Source organism: Notolepis coatsorum, assembly GCF_963971535.1.
Source record: "Notolepis coatsorum genome assembly, chromosome: 4".
Taxonomy (NCBI): Eukaryota; Metazoa; Chordata; class Actinopteri; order Aulopiformes; family Paralepididae; genus Notolepis; species Notolepis coatsorum.
In genome coordinates this window covers 119,559,559-119,584,847 of record NC_140168.1, presented here as the reverse complement: position 1 = coordinate 119,584,847, position 25,289 = coordinate 119,559,559, and the positions used below count along the sequence as shown (strand labels likewise).

The following is a 25,289-nucleotide window of genomic DNA, read 5'->3' as shown; positions in this document are numbered from 1 at the left end:
GGCGGCGTGCCCTCCAAACGCAGACCCCCGACGCTGAGAGATCGCGCTGTGCAGGTGAAAAGATGCGACTGCTGCTTCCTCGAGTACCGGAGGGGACACGTGATGTAAGGCTTCGTCCACATTGCAGCCGGCTTGTGGGAGGCATGGCCTAACAACGTTCGAGACAGGGGCCTAACAACGTTCGAGACAGGGGAGGGTAGAATTGGACGATACGAAATTGGGATGAGAGAAAAATAGAAAATGGGTACAATACAGTACGGCTCAATACAAAACAACTGCTAAGAGGATGCAGACCAGAAAAATACTTTAGTCTTGTTTACATCGGGGTCCCCCATCTTCAATTCACCAGGAATGCGTGTTAAGCATAACAGCATCTAAGTTAATTTACTTCTGACCATTATAGTCAAAGTATTTGACATAAGATCACATAAGGCTAGCATCATTGGCATTCAGTTACAGCTATATTGGCCAACGTTAGCCAGCCAGCTACTGCACTACGAACTGCCAGCTGGCTAGCTGGCTACCCCAATCCACAACAGCCAGCCAGCCAACCGTACAAAATACAGTCTCAGCCAATCACATCGATTTGTACAGTTAGTTGGCTCTACTCCATTGCGAATTAAAAGGTGCAGCCAGCACAGACCGTATTAGCTGGCTACAGTTGCTGGGTGGCTAACGTTAGCTAGCTAGCTAGCAGCAGCTGCAAAAACGAACTCCAATGGTGGTATCAGCCGTTGATATGAGCAGTAGCTAGCCAGCTAGTCAGCTACATAACGTTAAACAATGCCTCGTGCTTTTAACTAAAATGAATAGTTTACTGGGCCATTTTCAAGTGATGTTGAAAGAGGAGCTGCACTCTTAATAATAGATTGAATTTGTAATGCACTTTTTGTTCGCTGGGATCCCAAAGTGCTACACTACAGGGTTAAAACATAGTTAAAAAAATAAAATAGTTATTAGTAAAACAAATAAAATAAAATACAGAATAAAAATAAGATAAAACTAAAACATAGTTAATTAAAAACATAGTATAAAAAAATTTAAAATAAAAAGCTAACAGTCAAAGGCCTTTTTGAACAGGTAGGTTTTCAGGCCTGCTTTAAAAGCGTCCAGGCTCTGTGGTGCCCTCAGCTGGATGGGGAGGCTGTTCCACAGACGTGGTGCAGCCGTGCAGAAGGCTCGGTCACCCATGGTGCAGAGCCGGGTATTGGGGACCTGAAGGAGCAGGCTACCTGCGGATCTGAGGGTGCGGGTGGAGGATTGTGGAGTGATGAGCTCCTGAAGGTAGAGGGGTGCGTGTCCGTTTATGCAGTTATGGGTGAGCATCAGGATTTTGTAATTGATCCGGGATGAGACGGGGAGCCAGTGTAGTGAGTGGAGGATGGGGGTTATGTGATCGTGTTTACGGACTCTCATCAGGATCCTGGCAGTGCTGTTCTGGATGTATTGCAGCTTTTGGATGCTTTTGCCAGGAATCCTGATGAAGAGTTCGTTACAGTAGTCCAGTCTTAAAGAGATAAAAGCATGGACAAGCTTCTCTGCATCTGACAGGGTTAGAGTGGGACGGAGTTTTGATATATTTTTTATGTGATAGAATGAGGTCTTGCAGAGGTGTTTTATGTGGATGTTGAAGATCAGGTGGGGTCAAATGAACCCCCAGATTTGTGACTGAGGGGGAGAGGGGGATTACCTGGCCGTCAAAGGTGAGATGTGATATGGATGAAGACTGAACCTGGTGAGGGGTGCCAATTAGAAGTGCCTCGGTTTTTTGCTGTTTAGTTGGAGGAAGTTGCTGTTCATCCATGCCTTTATCTCCCCAAGACAGGTGGTGAGGCATGACAGAGCTGGGCCGTTTTTATGTAGAGTTGTGTGTCATCGGCATAACAGTGGAAGGACATTCCATGTCTGCCGATGACACGACCGAGGGGGAGGGGAGCATGTAGGTGATGAATAGGATGGGACCAAGAACCGACCCCTGCGGAACACCATAGGTGACATCGAGCAGCCTGGACTTGTGTCCTCCCAGTGAGACATATTCAGTCCTGCCTAAGAGGTAGGACTGGAACCACTGTAGTGCATGGTCCGACAGTCCAACAGTGTTGTGGAGGCACTCCAGGAGGATGGTGTGGTCCACAGTGTCAAACGGCCGCTGTCAGATCGAGGAGGATGAGGAGTGATGGTGATCCTGCGTCAGCGGTCATTAGGGTCTGTGGGGAGGAGGGGGAGGGGCAGGGGCAATGCACTGGGAGCAGCGTGTGTGTGTGCGTCAACAACTTGCTGTAGGATGAGAGAAGACAGCGTGCCAGCTGGTATCGATAGTGCAGAAAGTATCAATGTTGTGAAGGGCCAGATTAAACCGAATATATATATTTATTTATATATATATATTTAATTGTATTTGTATATTCTTTAATATTCCCTGATATCCCTTGTATATTCCTTGTACAATATGCATTGAATATCCATTCTAGCCTACTGAACATCCCATAATAGTCTCCATTCTACTATTGGTCGAGACCTTGGTGCCAGGCTGCCATACCCCTCAGACCCAGTTCAAACGTACCGCTCGACATGTACGAACAAGTCCTAGTTCCGCGTAGGAATTTGGCTACCGCACCACTAATGGGACTATTTGTTCATAGTGCGTATATATACTGCGCTACTAAAGTAGGACTTTCTTTTCAGTCCAGTTTCTTACCCTCCAATAGAGTCACAGACGTAAAGCCTCCCCGCGATGCCACGTGTGGGAGTAAGGCCAAGTTTGGCCTACCATCGGTATTGAGACATCGTGTATATTAATATTTGAATAGTCATATTTGGCACTATATCGTCGAGTTGGACGTAGTCTATTAAGCTAATAATAGTCTGTTAATATATAGTGCTTCGTGCGGTGAGAATACTACCGTAGTCAGTACCCCATCGTTTCGGGCAGAGAACTGGCTGCTTACCCAGGGTGGTTGACCCTATGTGAAGCTGCACCCGAGGAGCCCCAGAGCCGACGAGCGAGTGGACCTGTATACCGGATTATTCTACCGACGACAGCCCGCCTTCCCAGGCACGGATTATGCTTTGGATACTTTGATTATTCTATGGATAAAGACCCCCGACACTACCGTGTGTTGGAACCCCCCCCCCTGGAGAGGACGCAAGGTGAGGAGACGCTCTGCAAGACGAGGTCTCTCCACATCTCTCCCCCGTGGACCGGAGAGAGCCGGCCCACAAAGAGTCCACCTGCTTTCATCTGTGGTCCAAGGATCGCCGGCGCATTGAACGGCACTACAGTGGGTTCACCTGGGATACCCTTGGCCGGACGAGGCAGCTGGATTCTACCCCCCCCCCCTTCCTACTCCTGTCGGCTTACAAGCGACCGGATTAACCCCCTCTAGTGTATCCAGCCTATAATCATTAAAGTATCATTGCTGTTATTCCTTAACTATTCCAGGTCGTATATTTACCACCTGCGCCTTCAGAGATTGGACATTATCTATTGATATACCGACGAATACTCCTTGCCATAAAAGTGCATACTATTTCAATTCATAAATGTAATTAAGTGATTAAGTGTTTATTCTACACACCATCGCTGTGTAGGAAATAAAGACCTGTTTCTAATTCGTACATTTGTGTTGGATCCGTTTCATCTACGTGAGAGTGTTCATGATAATATATTTATGCCGTGTACTGGGTGGCCGAATATTAAGTACAAAGGTAGTGGTAGTAAGTATCATATCTAGTAATACAGTCAGGGAATTGTACCCCTCAGTTACAATCAATATTGCGGGAAATTAGTATTGAAACTGTTTTAAATATTCAGAATCGATATGTATCGAAAAATCTATATTTTTGACAACACTAGTCCTTGACAATGTTGTGTCCCTCCCTTCCTCACACACTGTTTGTGATGAATAGACTCAATTGCAGGGAGTGATGTACCGGTGATGCGTCGTGCGGCTCTCACCACCCTCTGCAGTGCTCTCATCCAGGTGGGAGAGGGCGGAGTGTGGCGCTGTGTCCTCCACGCTCCTGTTCTCATGGGGGGCGAATCGGTGTCTGTCCAGTGAGGGTAAAGTGTCTCCTGGTTGTCCCTGTCAAAACAGGCATATAAGTTATTCATTGGAGGGATCAGGGAGGGAGGGGTCAGTGGTTGGGGGAGAGTTGTTGGTGGGTTTATAGTCTGTGGTGGCCTGGATGCCCTGCCACATGCGTTGGGGGTGAGAGTTGTTGAAGTGATCTTCTACCCTTAGTTTGTGGCTGTACTTGACCCGCTTGATTCCCCTATTCACAGAACAGTAGGCCTGCAGGTCACCAGATATGAAAGCGGTTCCATTAGCAGTATACGGACCACTCTGTTCAATCCACGGCTTCTGATTGGTTGATGTCATCCACAACGGAGGAGGTGTAGGAGTCCATGTCTGTATGGGAGTCCAGGGTGGCCTGTGTGGCAAACATACTCCAGTCTGTGTGTTGGAACCGGTGCTGCAGCTCAGAGTCTGCCCCCTCAGGCCATATTTTCACTGTTCTAACTGAGACTCCATAGATCAGTAGATTTTCAGCTTATGTTGAAGATCATTCCAGGAAATTGGTACTGTACTAAAACAAAAGGCTGCCTTTCAGACTGTGCACCAGGAACCTTAAGCATAAGCAAGTCATTTGAGCAGGTTAGATGGGGTCCAAAGTTCCAATCTAGCGTCGTTGCGATATAAGGCGGTAGTTTTCCGATAATGGCCCTATAGATAAACAAATGCCAATGATCATTACACCTCTCATAGAGGACACAGTGGTGAGTATCACAGCTGTCACCAGTAATAACTCTGAGGGCGGAATGGTGGACCGTGTCCAGGGGTTTACAAGTGGAAGGAGCAGCATTTCCACATAATCCAACACTGATAGGAAAACCACTTCAACAATCCTTGTTCTTCTAAACATAGGCAAGCTGGTTCTGTTTCAGTAGAAGACGCCAATCATGTGCGTTAATTGCTCTGTGATCAATGGAGCAGGCAGTTTTAGAAAAATATAGGATCCAATTTATCTTCTCCAGTTGAGCTCCTGTAATCAAGGGCTTGAAATACATCACCAATAGAAAAGGGCTGGGAGGTAAACTGAGGGACATGGCTCAATGTGGAAATTAGGGATGGGCAAAACTCACAGAATTACAGGACGTATACGCATTCCAATGACTGAAATGATTGTTCAGCGTTATAGCCAATGAGGGTGCCTTTCCAACGATACCCCACATGGGGGGGGGGGGGGGGGGGGTGCGAATAAGGGATCTAGGTGAAAGTTGACAAGCGAAAACCAGAAGTCAATCAGACTTCAGAACAAACAGCGGTGGATGAGGAAATGGATTTTGGAGAGCTTTTTTTTTTTGATGCCGGTTATTCTCCGACGTCTCTCAAAGACCCATTTCTGAACGGATTTTTATAAAATTTACTACATAATACTTCAGGCTATGGATCCGCAGTGTTTTCCAGCTTATACCAATTTTTTCTTATTTCTCTTTTTGATATTGCAACCACTACAGAAAAATGTGAGTACACAAGTTCAAGTTCAACTCAAGTTCAGACCTCTGTTACTCTATTCCACCGAAAAGGAACAATAGCAACCCGGTGAAACCATTGTTAGCATGCCTTGATGATGTTAAAGCATGGTTGGCATTAAACTGTCTACGTCTCAATGACCGTAAAATGGAGGTCATGGTGTTTGGTCCCAGCAATGGGCATGTGTCTCCTCCTGGTGATTTGGGCCCCCTTGGACTTTTTGTGAAGCCAACAACTGTCACCAACCTAGGGGTGAAGTTTGATTGTCACCTTAAGTTGCACAAGCAGATCAATGCTGTGGTGGGAAAGAGCGTTTTCCAACTTAGGAGGCTGTCCAAGGTCAAACCTTTTTTATCCCGTAGTGTTTTTGAAACTGTCATCCATGCTTTTATGACCTCTCGCCTTGACTATTGTAATGCCTTATACATTGGCGTCAGTCAGGCCTCCCTCTCTCTCGTTTGCAGCTGGTTCAGAACGCCGCTGCCCGTCTGCTGACGGGAACACGTAAGTGGGAGCACATTTCCCCTGTGCTGGCTTCCCTCCACTGGCTTCCTGTACATTTTAGGATTGATTTTAAGGTTTTACTGTTTGCTTTTACATTTGTGAAAGGCTTGGCACCGGGGTACCTCTCGGACCTACTGGAACCGTATGTCCCTCCAAGGTCCCTCAGGTCCTCTGACCAGCTCCTCTTGGCTGTTCCCAAGTCCAGGCTGAAGCTTAGGGGGGACCGTGCTTTCGCTGTGGCAGCCCAAAAGCTCTGGAATGAGCTGCCACTGCCACTGAGAGACCTGCCTTTTTCTTATGTGGGGGTCGCCAGTGGCTCGGGAGGTAGAGCAGTCATCTGGCAATCCGGAGGTTCCCGGTTCGATTCCCGCTCCTCCCGGCCAGCGTGTCGATGTGTCCTTGAGCAAGACACTTAACCCCTAATTGCTCCCGATGAGCAGGTTGGCACCTTGCACGGTCGCCTCCGCCGTCGGTGTGTGAATGTGTGAGTGAATGTGTGAGTGAATGGGTAAAATGTGAGTAACAAATTGTAAAGCGCTTTGGATAAAAGCGCTATATAAAAAAAGCAGCCAGCCAAGCAGCCATTATGTGACATATTGTATATGTTTTTATTATTTATTTTTTATTTTCTCCCCATTTTTTTCTGTTTTTCTCCCATCCCAATTTCGTATTATCCAATTCTACCCTCCCCTGTCTCGAACGCTGTTAGGCCATGCCTCCCACTGGTCGGCTGCAATGTGGACCAAGCCTTGCATCAATGTGTCCCCCTCCGGTACTCGAGGAGGCAGCTGTCGCATCTTTTCACCTGTACAGCGTGATCTCTCAGCGGTGAGGAGTAACGCGTGGGAGGCTCACGCCGCCCCTGTTGCTTCCTGATTCTGCTGTACAGGCGCACCAACCGACCTGTAGGAGTCGCTGTCCACAACGTCCGATCCCCACCCACCGGCTTTCCCACCCTCTAACACTGCCAATTGTGTTAGTATGAGCGACCAGCCAAGCCGGAAGCAACGCCGAGATCTGGGCTCGAACCCAGCATCTCCTGCGTTAGTGGCGAGCGCCTTGCCCACTGCGCCACTTAGCCGCACCTTGTATATGTTTTTATTGTGTGCTTTTTATTGTGTGCTCCAACAACACATACTACAATATTTCCGTTGAAATGTAGTGGAGTAAAAGTATAAAATTCCCTAAAATGAAAGGACTCACGTACAAGTAGTAATTGTACTTAAGTGCAGTACTTGAGTGAATATATATACGTATTACTTTCCCCCGCTAGGGTTCTGAGTGACCTGAGCTGCCCCCTGACAGCGGTGCTCAGGGCCGTACAGCGGTGCTCCACTGCTCTGCTCCTGTCTGCCTGCTGATAGAGAGGTCGGCTGATAGAGAGGTCGGCTGATAGAGAGGTCGGCTGATAGAGAGGTCGGCTGATAGAGAGGTCTGCTGCTCCAGTGGCTCAGAGAAATCTTATCTATCTTCCTGTCTGGAGATTTTTATTTTTTTTTTTTAAACTTTGACCAGTCAGCTGGTTCTTTTTAGCGTTTATCGCTTTTTCGTCGCATTCATACTTGGTCAAGCAGGCTGAAAGGGTTCAGATGGGGGGAAAGACACTCTGGGAAAGGCACGGCTGCCGTCCGGGATTCGAACGCGCTCAGCCCCAGATCCGCGCGAGCGCGGTTGTCCACGGCGCTGAAATAGCACTCGCGGTATGTGGTGAGCTACTGGAGCTCCCCGTCTGGAGAGTTTTAACCACTTCACTGCTGAACTTCACCGTTCTTCTCACACACACACACACACACACACACACACACACACACACACACACACACACACACACACACACACGCACACACACACACACACACACACACACACACACACACACACACACACTAAGGCTGAGCCCGAACGTTCGTTCGTTACGCTGACATTCGGACTTTAATTAATAGGTTCGAACGTTCGGTGAATAAAAAATAAAGGATGCGCACCGGGTTGAGGTGATGTGAATGCGAGGCGCTCGGCTCAACCAGTATGGTCTGCCGGGCTGCAGCGGGATACTATTTCTCAACCAGAGCTCTATTTTGATTGACAGGCGATTCTGCCAATTACGTCACACCGCTTGCACCCGCCTCTGCTGTTACCACCAATCGGCAAGCGTCAACAGACTTACCGTAGCTACCGGGGAGCCGTAGTTAGCTCCCCTCCGAGGAAGTAATCGATAACAAGGTTTCCGTAGGTGAACCTGCAGAAGGATGAATACCAGCCTTTTTCGGCCACGGAGCGCGAGCTTCATGGCGGGAGGTGGTTGCGTTGGAAACAAAAGCAGGCGCACGGTGGACAGACCCGTCCGAGGTAGACGGTGGACGGGTCTGTTGAGCCGAGGCGTGCGCCTCTCCTCCCGGCTCCCCTCCCCGTCGACCAAGAGTGAATACATGTTATTGAACGTAACACTAACTAACGTTAATGCCACAAAACTAATGCATTTGTTTATCTAGCCCCTTACGTGACTGCAAGGGCTATTGTTTATCATACTTTGATTCAGTAGCTTGTTTATTTTCTTCTGAGTGCTTTGTTTAATTACATGTTTACATGAACAGCCACCACTGTAAACAACATGTTTTTCACCAATAGACTATGCAATGCCGCCCTCCGTAGGATCTATAATAATACAATAAAAAAAAAAATTATTATTAAAAAAAATGAAAAAAATTATTTGATTAAAAAAAAAATTATTAAAATTTTTAAAAAAACGAACGTTCGAACGTTCGTTCGATAAACCCTGGCGAACGTTTGAACCCTAAAAACAGGGTTCGGGCTCAGCCTTAACACACACACACACACACACACACACACACACACACACACACACACACACACACACACACACACACACACTGTAAGATTCTGATCAAACTGGCCAGTATCACGTCTTCGTCTGTTTGGCCCTCCATCCAATTCCTCTGCGTTGTGTACTTTTAATGGTCCTGACGTCTCCGATACTGGTAGATAAGATCCTTATCTTCCCCCGTTAGTGCAATCCATAAACCATAATAATTCTCCACCTCCGTAAGAATTCGACACTTCGACACCGTGAGATACCTTATGAGGAAAAGCGTTGTTTTATTGCTATAAACAGAACCTCATAATCAGATGTTGTCAGATGTTATCAAATTGTATCGTCCTTGAAGAGTCTATTCTAATGATCTGTCGGTGTGTCCGTCTATCGTCCTTTTGTTATTCAGTCCAATAGTGTTCAGGCCTGTTCGTTAGCCTAAGACCATCCTCGTGGTAGCCGAAGCTACTGGTGATGTGGCATTCTCCCCCCCCCCCCCCCCTCTCTCTCAATGAGAGGAGAGAGTGTCTGTGTGATCTCAGTCCTACTCGCTCTTGGTCAGTTTCTAGTCTGCCCTACCCGGAAACACCGTTCGACTTATAGATGTTCGTCATCGCAACGACGGCCCCGCCTTCTGGTTGTCATGCGACGTGTTGTCATGACAACTGCTAACCTTTCACACCATTAAACTTTCATTCACTGTGAACCGCTCTCCCTCGCTCTGGGAGACACTCCGTCTTATCTCAGATGTTCTTCCAAGGAATGTCAACAAACACCCTCGCTGGCAGTGTATTCAATCCACTGGTCACCGTTCTGAACCAACCTCTGCTAAGCCAAACACATTTCTGCCCTCTCTGACCTGGCACCGTTAGATGCTACCATCTTCCCCCAATCTATACATCACATACATTGAAAAAGCACCCCAAATCTCTCAACACACACACACACACACACACACACACACACACACACACACACACACACACACACACACACACACACACACACACACACACGTTTCCCGCTGCACACTAATATACTCTTACTGATAACTTGGAAGATTCCAATTTTTTATGGACTATACATTTTGGCTCCTTATATTTTGGAAGTTGCAATTGTTTTGTTTGCCCACAAGAACAATTAGGGGCCAGAATGTGGTGAAAGTTGTACCTTCATTGCCCCATTAGGTATGTTGTTTTTTCTTTTTAAACATCTTTGTGCCTTGGGTTCATTATTTGGGTTTATTATTATATATAATTATGTAAATCCAATATGTAAATCCTTTTTTCCCCATGTTCCCCTTTACCTCCTATAATATTACAGGTAGTCAAAGGCTGAGCTCAGGTAGTCAAAGCTCAGGTAGGCCTCAGATAGTCAGAGCTCAGGTAGTCAGAGCTCAGGTAGTCGGAGCTCAGATAGTCGGAGCTCAGGTAGTCAGAGCTCAGGTAGTTAGAGCTCAGGTAGTTAGGCCTCAGGTAGTCAGAGCTCAGGTAGTCGGAGCTCAGGTAGTTAGGCCTCAGGTAGTCAGAGCTCAGGTAGTCGGAGCTCAGGTAGTTAGGCCTCAGGTAGTCAGAGCTCAGGTAGTTAGAGCTCAGGTAGTCAGAGCTCAGGTAGTCAGAGCTCAGGTAGTCAGATATCAGGTAGTCAGAGATCAGGTAGTCAGAGCTCAGGTAGTCAGAGCTCAGGTAGTCAGAGATCAGGTAGTCAGAGCTCAGGTAGTCAGAGATCAGGTAGTCAGAGCTCAGGTAGTCAGAGCTCAGGTAGTCAGAGCTCAGGTAGTCAGAGATCAGGTAGTCAGAGCTCAGGTAGTCAGAGCTCAGGTAGTCAGAGCTCAGGTAGTTAGAGCTCAGGTAGTCAGAGATCAGGTAGTCAGAGATCAGGCAGTCAGAGCTCAGGTAGTCAGAGCTCAGGTAGTCAGAGCTCAGGTAGTCAGAGCTCAGGTAGTCACAGCTCAGGTAGTCAGAGCTCATGCAGTCAGAGCTCAGGTAGTCAGAGATTAGGTAGTCACAGCTCAGGTAGTCACAGCTCAGGTAGTCAGAGATCAGGTAGTCACAGCTCAGGTAGTCAGAGCTCAGGTAGTCACAGCTCAGGTAGTCAGAGCTCAGGTAGTCAGAGCTCAGGTAGTCACAGCTCAGGTAGGCAGAGCTCAGGTAGTCAGAGATCAGGTAGTCAGAGCTCAGATAGTCAGAGCTCAGGTAGTCAGAGATCAGGTAGTCACAGCTCAGGTAGTCAGAGATCAGGTAGTCAGAGATCAGGTAGTCAGAGATCAGGTAGTCAGAGCTCAGGTAGTCAGAGCTCAGGTAGTCAGAGCGCAGGTAGTCACAGCTCAGGTAGTCACAGCTCAGGTAGTCAGAGCTCAGGTAGTTAGGCCTCAGGTAGTCAGAGATCAGGTAGTCAGAGCTCAGGTAGTCAGAGGTCAGGTAGTCAGAGCTCAGGTAGTCAGAGCTCAGGTAGTCAGAGATCAGGTAGTCAGAGCTCAGGTAGTTAGGCCTCAGGTAGTCAGAGCTCAGGTAGTCAGAGCTCAGGTAGTCAGAGCTCAGGTAGTCAGCTCAGGTAGTCAGAGCTCAGGTAGTCAGCTCAGGTAGTCAGAGATCAGGTAGTCAGAGATCAGGTAGTCAGAGCTCAGGTAGTCACAGCTCAGGTAGTCAGAGCTCAGGTAGTCAGAGCTCAGGTAGTCAGCTCAGGTAGTCAGAGATCAGGTAGTCAGAGCTCAGGTAGTCAGAGCTCAGGTAGTCAGAGCTCAGGTAGTCAGAGCTCAGGTAGTCACAGCTCAGGTAGTCAGAGCTCAGGTAGTCAGAGCTCAGGTAGTCACAGCTCAGGTAGTCAGAGCTCAGGTAGTCAGAGCTCAGGTAGTCAGAGCTCAGGTAGTCAGAGCTCAGGTAGTCAGAGCTCAGGTAGGCAGAGCTCAGGTAGTCAGAGCTCAGGTAGTCAGAGCTCAGGTAATCAGAGCTCAAGTAGTTAGAGCTCAGGTAGTCAGAGCTCAGGTAGTCAGAGATCAGGTAGTCACAGCTCAGGTAGTCAGAGCTCAGGTAGTCAGAGCTCAGGTAGTCAGAGCTCAGGTAGTCACAGCTCAGGTAGTCAGAGCTCAGGTAGTCAGAGCTCAGGTAGTCACAGCTCAGGTAGTCACAGCTCAGGTAGTCACAGCTCAGGTAGTCAGAGCTCAGGTAGTCACAGCTCAGGTAGTCAGAGCTCAGGTAGTCAGAGCTCAGGTAGTCAGAGCTCAGGTAGTCCCAGCTCAGGTAGTCAGAGATTAGGTAGTCAGAGCTCAGGTAGTCAGAGCTCAGGTAGTCAGAGCTCAGGTAGTCAGAGATCAGGTAGTCAGAGCTCAGGTAGTTAGAGCTCAGGTAGTCAGAGATCAGGTAGTCAGAGCTCAGGTAGTCAGAGCTCAGGTAGTCCTCAGGTAGTCACAGCTCAGGTAGTCAGAGCTCATGCAGTCAGAGATCAGGCAGTCAGAGCTCAGGTAGTCAGAGCTCAGGTAGTCAGAGCTCAGGTAGTCAGAGCTCAGGTAGTCACAGCTCAGGTAGTCAGAGCTCATGCAGTCAGAGCTCAGGTAGTCAGAGATTAGGTAGTCAGAGCTCAGGTAGTCAGAGCTCAGGTAGTCAGAGCTCAGGTAGTCAGAGCTCAGGTAGTCAGAGATCAGGTAGTCACAGCTCAGGTAGTCACAGCTCAGGTAGTCAGAGATCAGGTAGTCACAGCTCAGGTAGTCAGAGCTCAGGTAGTCAGAGCTCAGGTAGTCAGAGCTCAGGTAGTCAGAGCTCAGGTAGTCACAGCTCAGGTAGGCAGAGCTCAGGTAGTCAGAGATCAGGTAGTCAGAGCTCAGATAGTCAGAGCTCAGGTAGTCAGAGCTCAGGTAGTCAGAGTTCAGGTAGTCAGAGCTCAGGTAGTCAGAGCTCAGGTAGTCAGAGCTCAGGTAGTTAGAGCTCAGGTAGTCAGAGATCAGGTAGTCAGAGATCAGGTAGTCAGAGATCAGGTAGTCAGAGCTCAGGTAGTCAGAGCTCAGGTAGTCAGAGCGCAGGTAGTCAGAGCTCAGGTAGTCAGAGATCAGGTAGTCACAGCTCAGGTAGTCAGAGCTCAGGTAGTTAGGCCTCAAATAGTCAGATATCAGGTAGTCACAGCTCAGGTAGTCAGAGCTCAGGTAGTCAGAGGTCAGGTAGTCAGAGATCAGGTAGTCAGAGCTCAGGTAGTCAGAGCTCAGGTAGTCAGAGATCAGGTAGTCAGAGCTCAGGTAGTTAGGCCTCAGGTAGTCAGAGCTCAGGTAGTCAGAGCTCAGGTAGTCAGAGCTCAGGTAGTCAGCTCAGGTAGTCAGAGCTCAGGTAGTCAGAGCTCAGGTAGTCACAGCTCAGGTAGTCACAGCTCAGGTAGTCAGAGCTCAGGTAGTCAGAGGTCAGGTAGTCACAGCTCAGGTAGTCACAGCTCAGGTAGTCAGAGCTCAAGTAGTTAGAGCTCAGGTAGTCAGAGCTCAGGTAGTCAGAGATCAGGTAGTCACAGCTCAGGTAGTCAGAGCTCAGGTAGTCAGAGCTCAGGTAGTCAGAGCTCAGGTAGTCACAGCTCAGGTAGTCAGAGCTCAGGTAGTCAGAGCTCAGGTAGTCAGAGCTCAGGTAGTCAGAGCTCAGGTAGTCACAGCTCAGGTAGTTAGGCCTCAGGTAGTCAGAGCTCAGGTAGTCACAGCTCAGGTAGTCAGAGCTCAGGTAGTCAGAGCTCAGGTAGTCAGAGATCAGGTAGTCAGAGATCAGGTAGTCAGAGCTCAGGTAGTCACAGCTCAGGTGGTCACAGCTCAGGTAGTCAGAGCTCAGGTAGTCAGAGCTCAGGTAGTCAGAGCTCAGGTAGTCACAGCTCAGGTAGTCAGAGCTCAGGTAGTCACAGATCAGGTAGTCAGAGCTCAGGTAGTCAGAGCTCAGGTAGTCAGAGCTCAGGTAGTCACAGCTCAGGTAGTCAGAGCTCAGGTAGTCACAGCTCAGGTAGTCAGAGCTCAGGTAGTCAGAGCTCATGCAGTCAGAGCTCAGGTAGTCAGAGCTCAGGTAGTCAGAGCTCAGGTAGTCAGAGATCAGGTAGTCAGAGTTCAGGTAGTCAGAGCTCAGGTAGTCAGAGCTCAGGTAGTCACAGCTCAGGTAGTCAGAGATTGATTGATTGATTGAAAACTGTATTAACAGATTGCAGAATGGGTACAGTACAGTACAGCTCAATACATACAATTGTTAAGGGGATGCAGACCAGAGAAAGACTTTCATCTTGTTTACATCAGGGTCCCCCATTTTCAATTCATCGTAACATATATGACATACATGACATACAGATAGACAGTACTGCTACATCTATACATTTATGACATACCAGATTTGCAAATACAGTACTGTTTGTGATACAAAAAGAGTCCAGAAAAAAGAGTATATACATTTGACGTAGAAACTGTACATTGGATTGGGTAGGTGGGGGGGGGGGGACTGTACATTGGAGGTGGTTGGGTGGGGGGGTTGGGTAGGAGGGGTGGGTGGGGGACACTGTACAACTGTACAAACAAAACTGTACATTGGAATATTGACAAGACCATACTTGGTAATTTACTGTACATTGGAGGGGGTTGTGTTCGGACATTTACAGGGGCCAGTTTCGAATTGCAGTCTCCCTTAGGTGTTTTTTGAGAGTGTTTTTGAAAGTGGGTAGTGATTCACATTCCTTTACAGCTTTGGGTAGGGCGTTCCACATTGATATGGCATAATTGCGAAACGTGTTTAGTCCCTTGTTTGAGCCGAATCTGGGTTTAACATGATTTGTGGAGCTCCCTCTGGTGTTGTGATCGTGGTATTCACTGACCTTTGGGAAGTATTTTGACATGTACAGTACATGGGTACCTTGGTCGTGTAGTGTACTGTATCTTGTAGACCAGGCCCATTGCAAGTTGCTGTACTCTGTCGTCTACTCTAAGCCATCCTAGGTTGTCAAAGTGGGCAGGGGTGAGGTGGGTTCTAGGAGTAAGGTCAAGCAGTAGTCTGACCAGTTTGTTTTGAGATGTTTGTAATTTTGTTTTTAGCGCCTTTGAGGTGCTTTGGTACCATGAGGTGCAAGCATAGTCGTAGTACCCTTGAATGAGTGCTCCTGCCAGAGTCTTCAGGGTATTCTTGTTTACCAGTGAGGAGATCCGGTACAAGAATCGAGTTCGTTGGTTGACTTTTTTTATTACATTGGATGCCATTTTGTCACAGGAAAGATTAGCCTCTAGGATGGAACCCAGGTAGGTAATATCTTCTTTCCTTGTGACAATATTGTCACCCACTGTAACTGAGAAGCCGTCGGTCTTGCTGAGTTTGTTATTTGAACCGAAGAGAATGGACTCTGTTTTGCCCATGTGTAATGATAGTTTGTTATCAGCGAGCCATATGCAGATTTTGCCTAGTTCTGAGCTGAGGGTTTTTTCAACCTGTAACTTGTTCTTGTCAGAGACCAGCAGGGCTGAGTCGTCCGCAAACAGGAACAAGTTGCAGTCACAAGCTGACGACATGTCATTTGCATAAATTAGGAACAGTAGTGGACCTAGTATGCTTCCTTGTGGAACACCACAGCTTACTGTGAGGGGGGGGGGATAGGTAGTCAGAGTAGATCAGGTAGTCAGAACTCAGGTAGTCAGAGATCAGGTAGTCAGAGCTCAGGTAGTCACAGCTCAGGTAGTCACAGCTCAGGTAGTCACAGCTCAGGTAGTCAGAGATCAGGTAGTCAGAGCTCAGGTAGTCAGAGATTAGGTAGTCAGAGCTCATGCAGTCAGAGCTCAGGTAGTCAGAGCTCAGGTAGTCAGAGCTCAGGTAGTCAGAGATCAGGTAGTCAGAGCTCAGGTAGTCAGAGATTAGGTAGTCAGAGATCAGGTAGTCAGAGCTCAGGTAGTCAGAGCTCAGGTAGTCAGAGCTCAGGTAGTCAGAGATCAGGTAGTCAGAGCTCAGGTAGTCAGAGATTAGGTAGTCAGAGATCAGGTAGTCAGAGCTCAGGTAGTCAGAGCTCAGGTAGTCAGAGCTCAGGTAGTCACAGCTCAGATAGTCACAGCTCAGGTAGTCAGAGCTCATGCAGTCAGAGCTCAGGTAGTCAGAGCTCAGGTAGTCAGAGATCAGGTAGTTAGAGCTCAGGTAGTCAGAGATTAGGTAGTCAGAGATCAGGTAGTCAGAGCTCAGGTAGTCAGAGCTCAGGTAGTCAGAGCTCAGGTAGTCACAGCTCAGATAGTCACAGCTCAGGTAGTCAGAGCTCATGCAGTCAGAGCTCAGGTAGTCAGAGCTCAGGTAGTCAGAGCTCAGGTAGTCACAGCTCAGGTAGTCACAGCTCAGGTAGTCAGAGCTCAGGTAGTCACAGCTCAGGTAGTCAGAGCTCAGGTAGTCACAGCTCAGGTAGTCAGAGCTCAGGTAGTCAGAGCTCAGGTAGTCAGAGCTCAGGTAGTCAGAGCTCAGGTAGTCAGAGATCAGGTAGTCAGAGCTCAGGTAGTCAGAGCTCAGGTAGTCAGAGCTCAGGTAGTCAGAGCTCAGGTAGTCAGAGATCAGGTAGTCAGAGCTCAGGTAGTCAGAGATCAGGTAGTCAGAGCTCAGGTAGTCAGAGCTCAGGTAGTCAGAGCTCAGGTAGTCAGAGCTCAGGTAGTCAGAGATCAGGTAGTCACAGCTCAGGTAGTCAGAGATCAGGTAGTCAGAGCTCAGGTAGTCAGAGATCAGGTAGTCAGAGCTCAGGTAGTCAGAGCTCAGGTAGTCAGAGCTCAGGTAGTCAGAGCTCAGGTAGGTATCAGGTAGTCAGAGCTCAGGTAGTCAGAGCTCAGGTAGTCAGAGCTCAGGTAGGTATCAGGTAGTCAGAGCTCAGGTAGTCAGAGCTCAGGTAGTCAGAGCTCAGGTAGTCAGAGCTCAGGTAGGTATCAGGTAGTCAGAGCTCAGGTAGTCAGAGCTCAGGTAGTCAGAGCTCAGGTAGGTATCAGGTAGTCAGAGCTCAGGTAGGTATCAGGTAGTCAGAGCTCAGGTAGGTATCAGATAGTCAGAGCTCAGGTAGTCAGAGCTCAGGTAGTCAGAGCTCAGGTAGGTATCAGGTAGTCAGAGCTCAGGTAGTCAGAACTCAGGTAGTCAGAGCTCAGGTAGTCAGAGCTCAGGTAGTCAGAGCTCAGGTAGGTATCAGGTAGTCAGAGCTCAGGTAGGTATCAGATAGTCAGAGCTCAGGTAGTCAGAGTGCCAGTAGGCCTCAGGTAGAGAGGTACTATACAGTTTTTGACCGCACTTAGTAGTCAGTTTATCTCAATTTACAAAACCTCTTCTGTTTGTTTTCTAGTTATAGCAAGCTATTGGGGCTGTTGCGAAAATAAATATGTTTGGACTGCAATTCTGAGTGTGTCCAGAAGCCGTTTGTGCAGAAGCCATGCAGCTTCACCTCACAGCAGATTCATTTTGCGTTCTCTATAAAGGGGCATGCGGACGATTTTTAAACCCATATCCTATCGTTCCGTTGAGAGGAGGACATGTGATAATAGGGTGTTCCGTGTCTCGAGAGCTTTGGGTGTACCTCCTGTGTTCACGTGTATGTCTCTGTGTGTCCCAGTCTCCCCAGATGGGCACCTTCATGGGGGTGTACCTGCCCTGCCTGCAGAACATCTTCGGGGTCATCCTGTTCCTGCGTCTGACCTGGGTCGTCGGCACCGGAGGAGTTCTGCAGGGATTCTGTATCGTCTTCATCTGCTGCTGCTGTGTGAGTACACACACACACGCACGCGCACGCACACACACACACACACACACACACACACACACACACACACACACACACACACACACACACACATAGCCAATATCAGACAGACCCGCCATAAATAGGTCAAAGTGATTAACAAGCACATTAACAGCACACTGCTGAGTGGTATTTTTACACTGTTCTCTCTTCTGTTCATTTATTCCTTCCCAAGCCTCCTACCAAAACAAAGAACCAGTGGGATACACTGCACTGTGGGACACACACACACACACACACACATACAGTACACGTACACACTCACACATGCATGTCTCTTCCCCCATATCCTCCAATCACAACTGTTGCTACCCCACAGTGCAGACCGTGGTTCAGCTACCAGCAGATACACTAGAGTGAGGAAATGCAACACTTGAAGATCTTTGCTACTAGTAACATTAGCTAACGTTGGTAGCATTTCAATCTTTGATATTGTTAGCTTTCGTCAGTCAGTAGCTAGGACTTGCAGTCTGGCAGTTAATGTTAGATAATGCTAGCTAACTAGCGGTGTAACCATGCGACCTCACAACGATTAAATTCGATTCTAATCGATTCTAACATTTTCAAATCGATGCAGTTGAATCGTCACATTAGAATCGATGCATCGTTACACCCCCTACAGCTAACACATGAATGTTGTGTGTGTCTCTCTCTCTCCCTCTCTCTCTCTCTCATCTCTTATTTCTCTCCATCTCCCTCCATCTCTCCAGACAATGCTGACCGCCATATCAATGAGTGCCATTGCCACCAACGGAGTCGTACCAGGTATTCTCTCTCTACCCCCCTCATCCATCTCTCCATCCATCCATCTCTCCCCCCACCACCCCTCCATCCATCCATCTCTCCATCCACCCATCTCTCCCTCCACCATCCCTCCCCACCCGTCCTCCTCACTCCCCCTCTCACCTTGTCAGACAGTGCAGTACATGTTTAATATGTCTGTCACATATCAGTGCAGTACATGTTTAATACGTCTGTCACATATCAGTGCAGTACATGTTTAATACGTCTGTCATATATCAGTGCAGTACATGTTTAATACGTCTGTCACATATCAGTGCAGTACATGTTTAATACGTCTGTCACATATCAGTGCAGTACATGTTTAATACGTCTGTCATATATCAGTGCAGTACATGTTTAATACCGTCCTCATATCTCAGTGCAGTACATGTTTAATACGTCTGTCACATATCAGTGCAGTACATGTTTAATACGTCTGTCATATATCAGTGCAGTACATGTTTAATACCGTCCTCATATCTCAGTGCAGTACATGTTTAATACGTCTGTCACATATCAGTGAAGTACATGTTTAATATGTCTGTCACATATCAGTGCAGTACATGTTTAATACGTCTGTCATATATCAGTGCAGTACATGTTTAATACGTCTGTCATATATCAGTGCAGTACATGTTTAATACCGTCCTCATATCTCAGTGCAGTACATGTTTAATACGTCTGTCATATATCAGTGCAGTACATGTTTAATACCGTCCTCATATCTCAGTGCAGTACATGTTTAATACTGTCTGTCATATCTCAGTGTACATGTTTAATACTGTCTGTCATATCTCAGTGCAGTACATGTTTAATACTGTCCGTCATATCTCAGTGCAGTACATGTTTAACAGTGCAGTACATGTTTAAAGGGGACATGTACTGCTATTCCTATTTGGGCAACTTTATACAATTCCTGTGAGTGTATTGAAGACATCTGTACGTTTTTGTTCAAAAAAATTCATTGTTTTATATTTCTAATCAAGTACTCAAAACCATAATTTTTCAGCTTCAATATTTCAGGCTGTTATGGCCTGGCTCCGCCCATAAGCACTTTGAGTGACAGTCAGTCCACACAGTCTGCGACTGGTAGACAGAGAGAGATAGAGAGAGAGAGAGAGGGAGGGGGTGAGAGAGAGAGAGAGAGAGAGAGAGAGAGAGAGAGAGAGAGAGAGAGAGAGAGAGAAAAAAAAGACAGGCCGTTCTTTTTTTCTCTGCCTCTCGGTGTGCTGCGCGGCAGCTTGTGGGGGGGGGGGGGGGGGCCTCCCTTCCTCCCTCTCTCTTCCTTTTTTTCTTTCGATCACTCTCCCGTTCGGAGGTGTGTGTCGCGCGGACCTCCGCACGGCAGGTCCCCCCCCCCCCCCCCCCAAGTGCTCCTGAATGCTCTCTATCTCTCTCTCTCTCTCTCCCTCCAGACTAGTGCATGCAGAGTATGAGGAAGTGGTTTTCACTCGTTGTGTACAGTCAGTCTATGTAGATTGTGGGCGGGCATTAGCTACAACCACAGAGCCAATCACATCACTGTCTGCTACCCAGAGCCTGAGTAACGTCATTCAGGCCTTCAAATCAGGATGGCCTAATTTACTGGAGAAGGAAATGATCTGAGCTGAATCAGAGCAATCCGCCAATATGGTATTTAGACACTAAAACACATTGATACGAACTCCTATTACTATAATACAATGCTAGAGACTGAAAAATGACATTTATAGTACATGTCCCCTTTAATACGTCTGTCACATATCAGTGCAGTACATGTTTAACACATTGGGTGCCATGCAGTATGCCCATCTTTACCACTCTCTGCCAGTGCTGTAAGCCTATGGAGTGGCTCACCTTCTTTGCAGGGCTATAACTTTTTAAATATTATAGCTATATCGACATTACTATGGCCCATTCAACATCGGGTATCTATCGTTCCGAATGTGGGAACGTTATATTTTTCCATTCATACATTGTCGTGTTAGTACCGTCGAGAATATAAGTATGTTTTTAGAGTGTATAGCAGTGATTCCTAGAACGCACGCTATAGGCCCCGACGCGTATTATACATTGTCGATTGCCGTTTCGTCCCTATACACGCTATATTAAAAATTTTAAATGCATATGATCGCTATACATTATGCTCCATCATGCGTGAAGGAAAGGGGGGGGGGGGTCGTTTATGATTCCTTGATTGTCACTAACGGCTTTCTTTAGTAAGACACCATACATTGATCGGACAGATTGCAATGAAATAAATGGACAATCGAGCTGGAAATAACGTTAGATGCCTCTTACCTCTGGCTAGGGCTGGGCGATTAATTGATTTTTCGATTAATTCGAATGAATGATTTAGGACTATTTTGAATTTTTTTTATCGATTTTCAAAAAAAAAATATACATATATATATATATATATATTAGTGCTGTCAGGCGATTAAAAAAATTAATCTAATTAATTACAGGATTTGTAATTAATTAATCTAATTAATCGCATAACCATTTTATGCCTGATATTCTATATTCTATAATCATATTTCAAATTGCATGTGTCCGGATGGCAGAATTCAGTACTGTATCTACAAAACCTTCTGTTTAATCATCTTCCATCTATTAATTTGCTTAGATTTTTCAGGTCTGGTCAATTTGAGCATAGTGTTATTCACAGTCAAAGATAAAAAAAAAATTATTGATATTCTCATTTGGTTCATTACAATTTACTCAAGCCTAGTAACAGACACAGTATTTCTGACACTGGGAATACATTCCCTGAGATCCATAGATGTCCCTAGAATCAGATACCAAGAACATGCAAATGGACCATATAAAAAAAGTCTGTAATGTGTATTCTACGTTCTTATGGAATGAATGAGATAAAAAAAAAAAAAGTTATTAAAATTTTTTTTTTTTTTTTTGTAATTAATTTTGAGTTAATTTTCATAACGCGATAATTTGCTGTGTAATTAATTAATCTAATTAACGCGATAAACTGACAGCCCTAATATATATATATATATATATATATATATATATTTTAGGGTCACCTTTTATTTTACAAAAAGTGATGTTTGGTGAAAGTTAGATTTGCACTTTATTAATCCCAATAGGGAAATTCATTCTTGTTTGATGATCAAGAGGCACCTTTTATTTGTTTTAAGTGAAGTTTGGTGAAAAAGCAAGTTATTGCACTATTAATACCAATACGGACATTCATCTTTGTTTGATTTATTTTTTTGTCAAATAAAAACAAAGGTTATTTGAATGATTTCTAGTTTTCAAGACCGTCTCGAAAGCGATCCAATGCACCCGAGGTGTGTATATTGATTCACGTTACAAGATATCTCTGGCGGAGCCTTTTCCCAGATGCACCGAGTGCCACTTCCGGTTTAGAGTGGAGTGTAACTTGCCCGAAATCCACCAGGCGGCGGTATTGAGGCGTTGCAATATTAGACAGGGTCCAGCTGGCTCCCGGAGGCTTCCTGGATGAATTATGAATGCCAATAGCGAATAAAAGAAATAACGATCATAACAACGAGTTTACTCGTTGTTGGCACTCAACGCAGGGGCAATTAATGTGTTAATACCGTCCATCATATCTCAGTGCAGTACATGTTTAATACTGTCCGTCATATCTCAGTGTACATGTTTAATACTGTCCGTCATATCTCAGTGTACATGTTTAATACTGTCTGTCATATCTCAGTGCAGTACATGTTTAATACTGTCTGTCATATCTCAGTGCAGTACATGTTTAATACTGTAAAGTCATATATCTGTATATATGTACAGTGTGTTATTCTAACGACAGTTGTCTCTGTTTGTCCTATCTCTCCCTCTCCCTCTGTCTCTCTGTTGGTCTTTATGCACATATTGAAACCCAGTGTATTTATCCACCGTTCACGTTCACTAAAATAAATACACCCTTGAAAACAAATATACCAAAATGTCCCAAGTAGTGTGATAGTAGCACTAACACATTCCCGTCGGGCATTTTGATATTTGATATATTAGAATCAAAACGGTCAGTAGTAGTAGTAGGCCGTGAGCCAGTAGGGTTGGTCGTTACCATCTTGGGGGACTAACTTTCATAGTGATTTTTGGGAAGGTATACACCCCTACTGCTAGAAATGCAGCAGTTGCCTCTAAATGTGTGCTATCACATCTTTTATAACACTACCAAGCATATTTTTCAGGCCTCCTGTCTGAAATTACATGCTCCAAATGAATCATGATAGCTCCTGAACCATAAGGCCTATATGCATGTGTCTGGTCTCCTTTGATAGGTAACAAGCTACAGTAGGACAAATTAATCCAGTGTAAGTAAACCCACACCTATTACCATTCCAGAGTAAATGGAGATACAATGAAGGAAAACCTCATATTTTTACCCTCGCCTGGTAGATAATCTTAATTTAAAAGGCAATATGACCATTATAACCAATATTCCATGGATAACAATGCAACTGCATGTGTTCTCCTACTCCTTGACTACAAATGTAACTGTAAATGTGATGACAATACTTAAGAAATACAACATTTATGATACCGTTTAAAAAGGTATACTCAGATGATGTAAATGTTTTGGCCATGGTTACCGTTTACATGATGACTGTTTACTGGTAATTTTACTCCAAAACACTATTTCTTTCTATACAGCCATGTTACAAAAACATAAATCTCCCCAAAACATTGAAATAGTAATAAAAAACAATGAATATTGATCATTATTACATGGCGTTTTCACATTCGCCGAAATGCTTGCTTGTGATTGGTCAATAGCGCGCGTCAGAGGTCAGTTATCAGACAATAATGACCGCTGTGGGACAATAATGGCCGCTGTGCGCAGCTGTTCGCAATCAAGCCCACTGACAAACACTGTTTCAGTGCAGCCAATCAGACACACCTGCCGGGCTGCCCGCGATAATAATAATCACTTTATTTGGGCTGACAGAGCCACAGAACAACTGCAATTTGTCAAATGAATTAGGTATATTGTTAGTAAGTTAGCCATGTAATAAGCGGGATAATGTATAGCTTTACTCGGTCATCATCGCAAAATAATTGACCTTCACTGACGTTTAAAACACCTCGCCGAGGCGGCTCGGTATTTTAAACTACGTGTCGGTCAATTATTTTGCGACAATGACCTCGTAGCCATACATTATCCCTTACATATGCAGCATATTCAACATTCATATATGGGCCACAGAGCTTCATGCCATGTGACCTATCAATGTTTTCAGCTCAGTTAGACCTATACAATGATATATTGCTTATTCGGGGCGACAGTGGCTCAGGAGGTAGAGCAGTCGTCTGGCAATCCGGAGGTTTCCGGTTCGATTCCCGCTCCTCCCGGGCAGCGTGTCGATGTGTCCTTGAGCAAGACACTTAACCCCTAATTGCTCCCGATGAGCAGGTTGGCACCTTGCATGGTTTCCTCCGCCGTCGGTGTGTGAGTGAATGGGTCAAATGTGAGGAACAAATTGTAAAGCGATTTGGATACAAACTAAACGATATATACAAAAGCAGCCATTTACCATTTTATTGGTTTTCAGAAAAATATTAGTTTATTTTGGAAAACTCAATACAAAACTCAGGGCACATATAATCACATCACAGACTTTTTTCAGGAATTCAAATAACTAATTACTTAATTTCCGACAGTTCTCAGTCTCTATCCGTGGCGTTGTTGGCGGTGCTCTCCAATTGTCTTGAGAGCCGAGACTAGTACAGACGTAAAAAACAACAACATATATAATAATAATAATACAAAACCTACCATTCTTTGTTTTATATATCACAATAATCTTCCATGTCTTCCACAACTTCATCAGAACATTCCACACTCTCTGAGGTGGATGCCTGGTTCTCACAGTCTGCCAGTCTACACATGTCAGTGCACCTGAGGCCATTTGCAACACACACATCTTGGGAGTGAACATTTCTTTGGACCGTTACAGGCCAGTAGATCCAGGACGGAATCGGGTGCTGGCTGGCCGTCCATCCAGTCCACCACCAACTGTTCAGCTTCCTCTTCTCTCTCCATCTTCCAGCCTCTGCCAACAGGGCGTGGCACTTGTGGGTCCTTCTCCAAACATATTCTCCATATATCAGCCTGGTAGTTGGCTCTCTGTGCATGTTTTGTTAAGCAGTCCTTGCATGGTGGGAGTTGATAACTTTCAATTTCACTTTTTTGGCACAGAAAGGGTGATATCTGAGCTCATTAACCTTGGTGGTTGTTGCTTTTGGGGCATACAGGAGACATGTAGATGCCTCTAGTTTGTCCATCAGCTCTGGGGAGAGATCCCATTCCTGACCCAACTCTGAGAATGTGTCCTGATTTTGCCTGTTGCTGGTCAGAAGTTTTAGGGCACTTGTCTTCCATTTGCCTGCAAAAGCACTTACAGTGTCACATCCTGTATATGCATGCAACCCGATGAGAGCCCTACACACCTCTACACCAACAGTGGCAGCAACCTTCCTGGTGTCCACAAGCCTTGCACAGGATTTACTGCCACACATCTGGAACAATAGGGCCACAATCTTGTCACAGAATGCTAAAGACATGATAAAGACATCTGTGTCTTCTGAGCAGATAACTACAGATGGGTATCCCTCTCTTGTGGCATGGGCAGCATGGAGAAGTAGGCGGCCATCTGCTTCTTCTGGTTGGCATTGAAGAGCTGACACCTCCTCACTGTCCTGAGATGTGATTCTGTAACATTTGTCATTCACAGTTGCATACAGAATCTTGTCTTGTAGCTTTGCTCTGTACTCTGCCTTCCTCCATTCATCAACTATAAAGCTAATGAGACTAGTTTTGTTACTGACTTTGGTCAGGAAGCTCCTCCACTGGTATCTGTGTGCCTGTGATACCTTGCAACTCATGACCAGTCTCTTCACCCCGTAGAGATCTTTCACTGTTC

At 46.0% G+C, this 25,289-nt stretch overlaps 1 protein-coding gene across 1 annotated transcript in view; it reads left to right on the top strand.

The window, feature by feature from the left end:
- slc12a6 (solute carrier family 12 member 6) overlaps positions 1–25,289 on the top strand; it is a 240,039-nt gene that overhangs the window by 97,181 nt on the left and 117,569 nt on the right. The window contains 2 exon segments of the mRNA XM_084312786.1: positions 17,413–17,559; positions 18,309–18,363. Coding sequence (XP_084168912.1) covers positions 17,413–17,559; positions 18,309–18,363 — 202 coding nt within the window.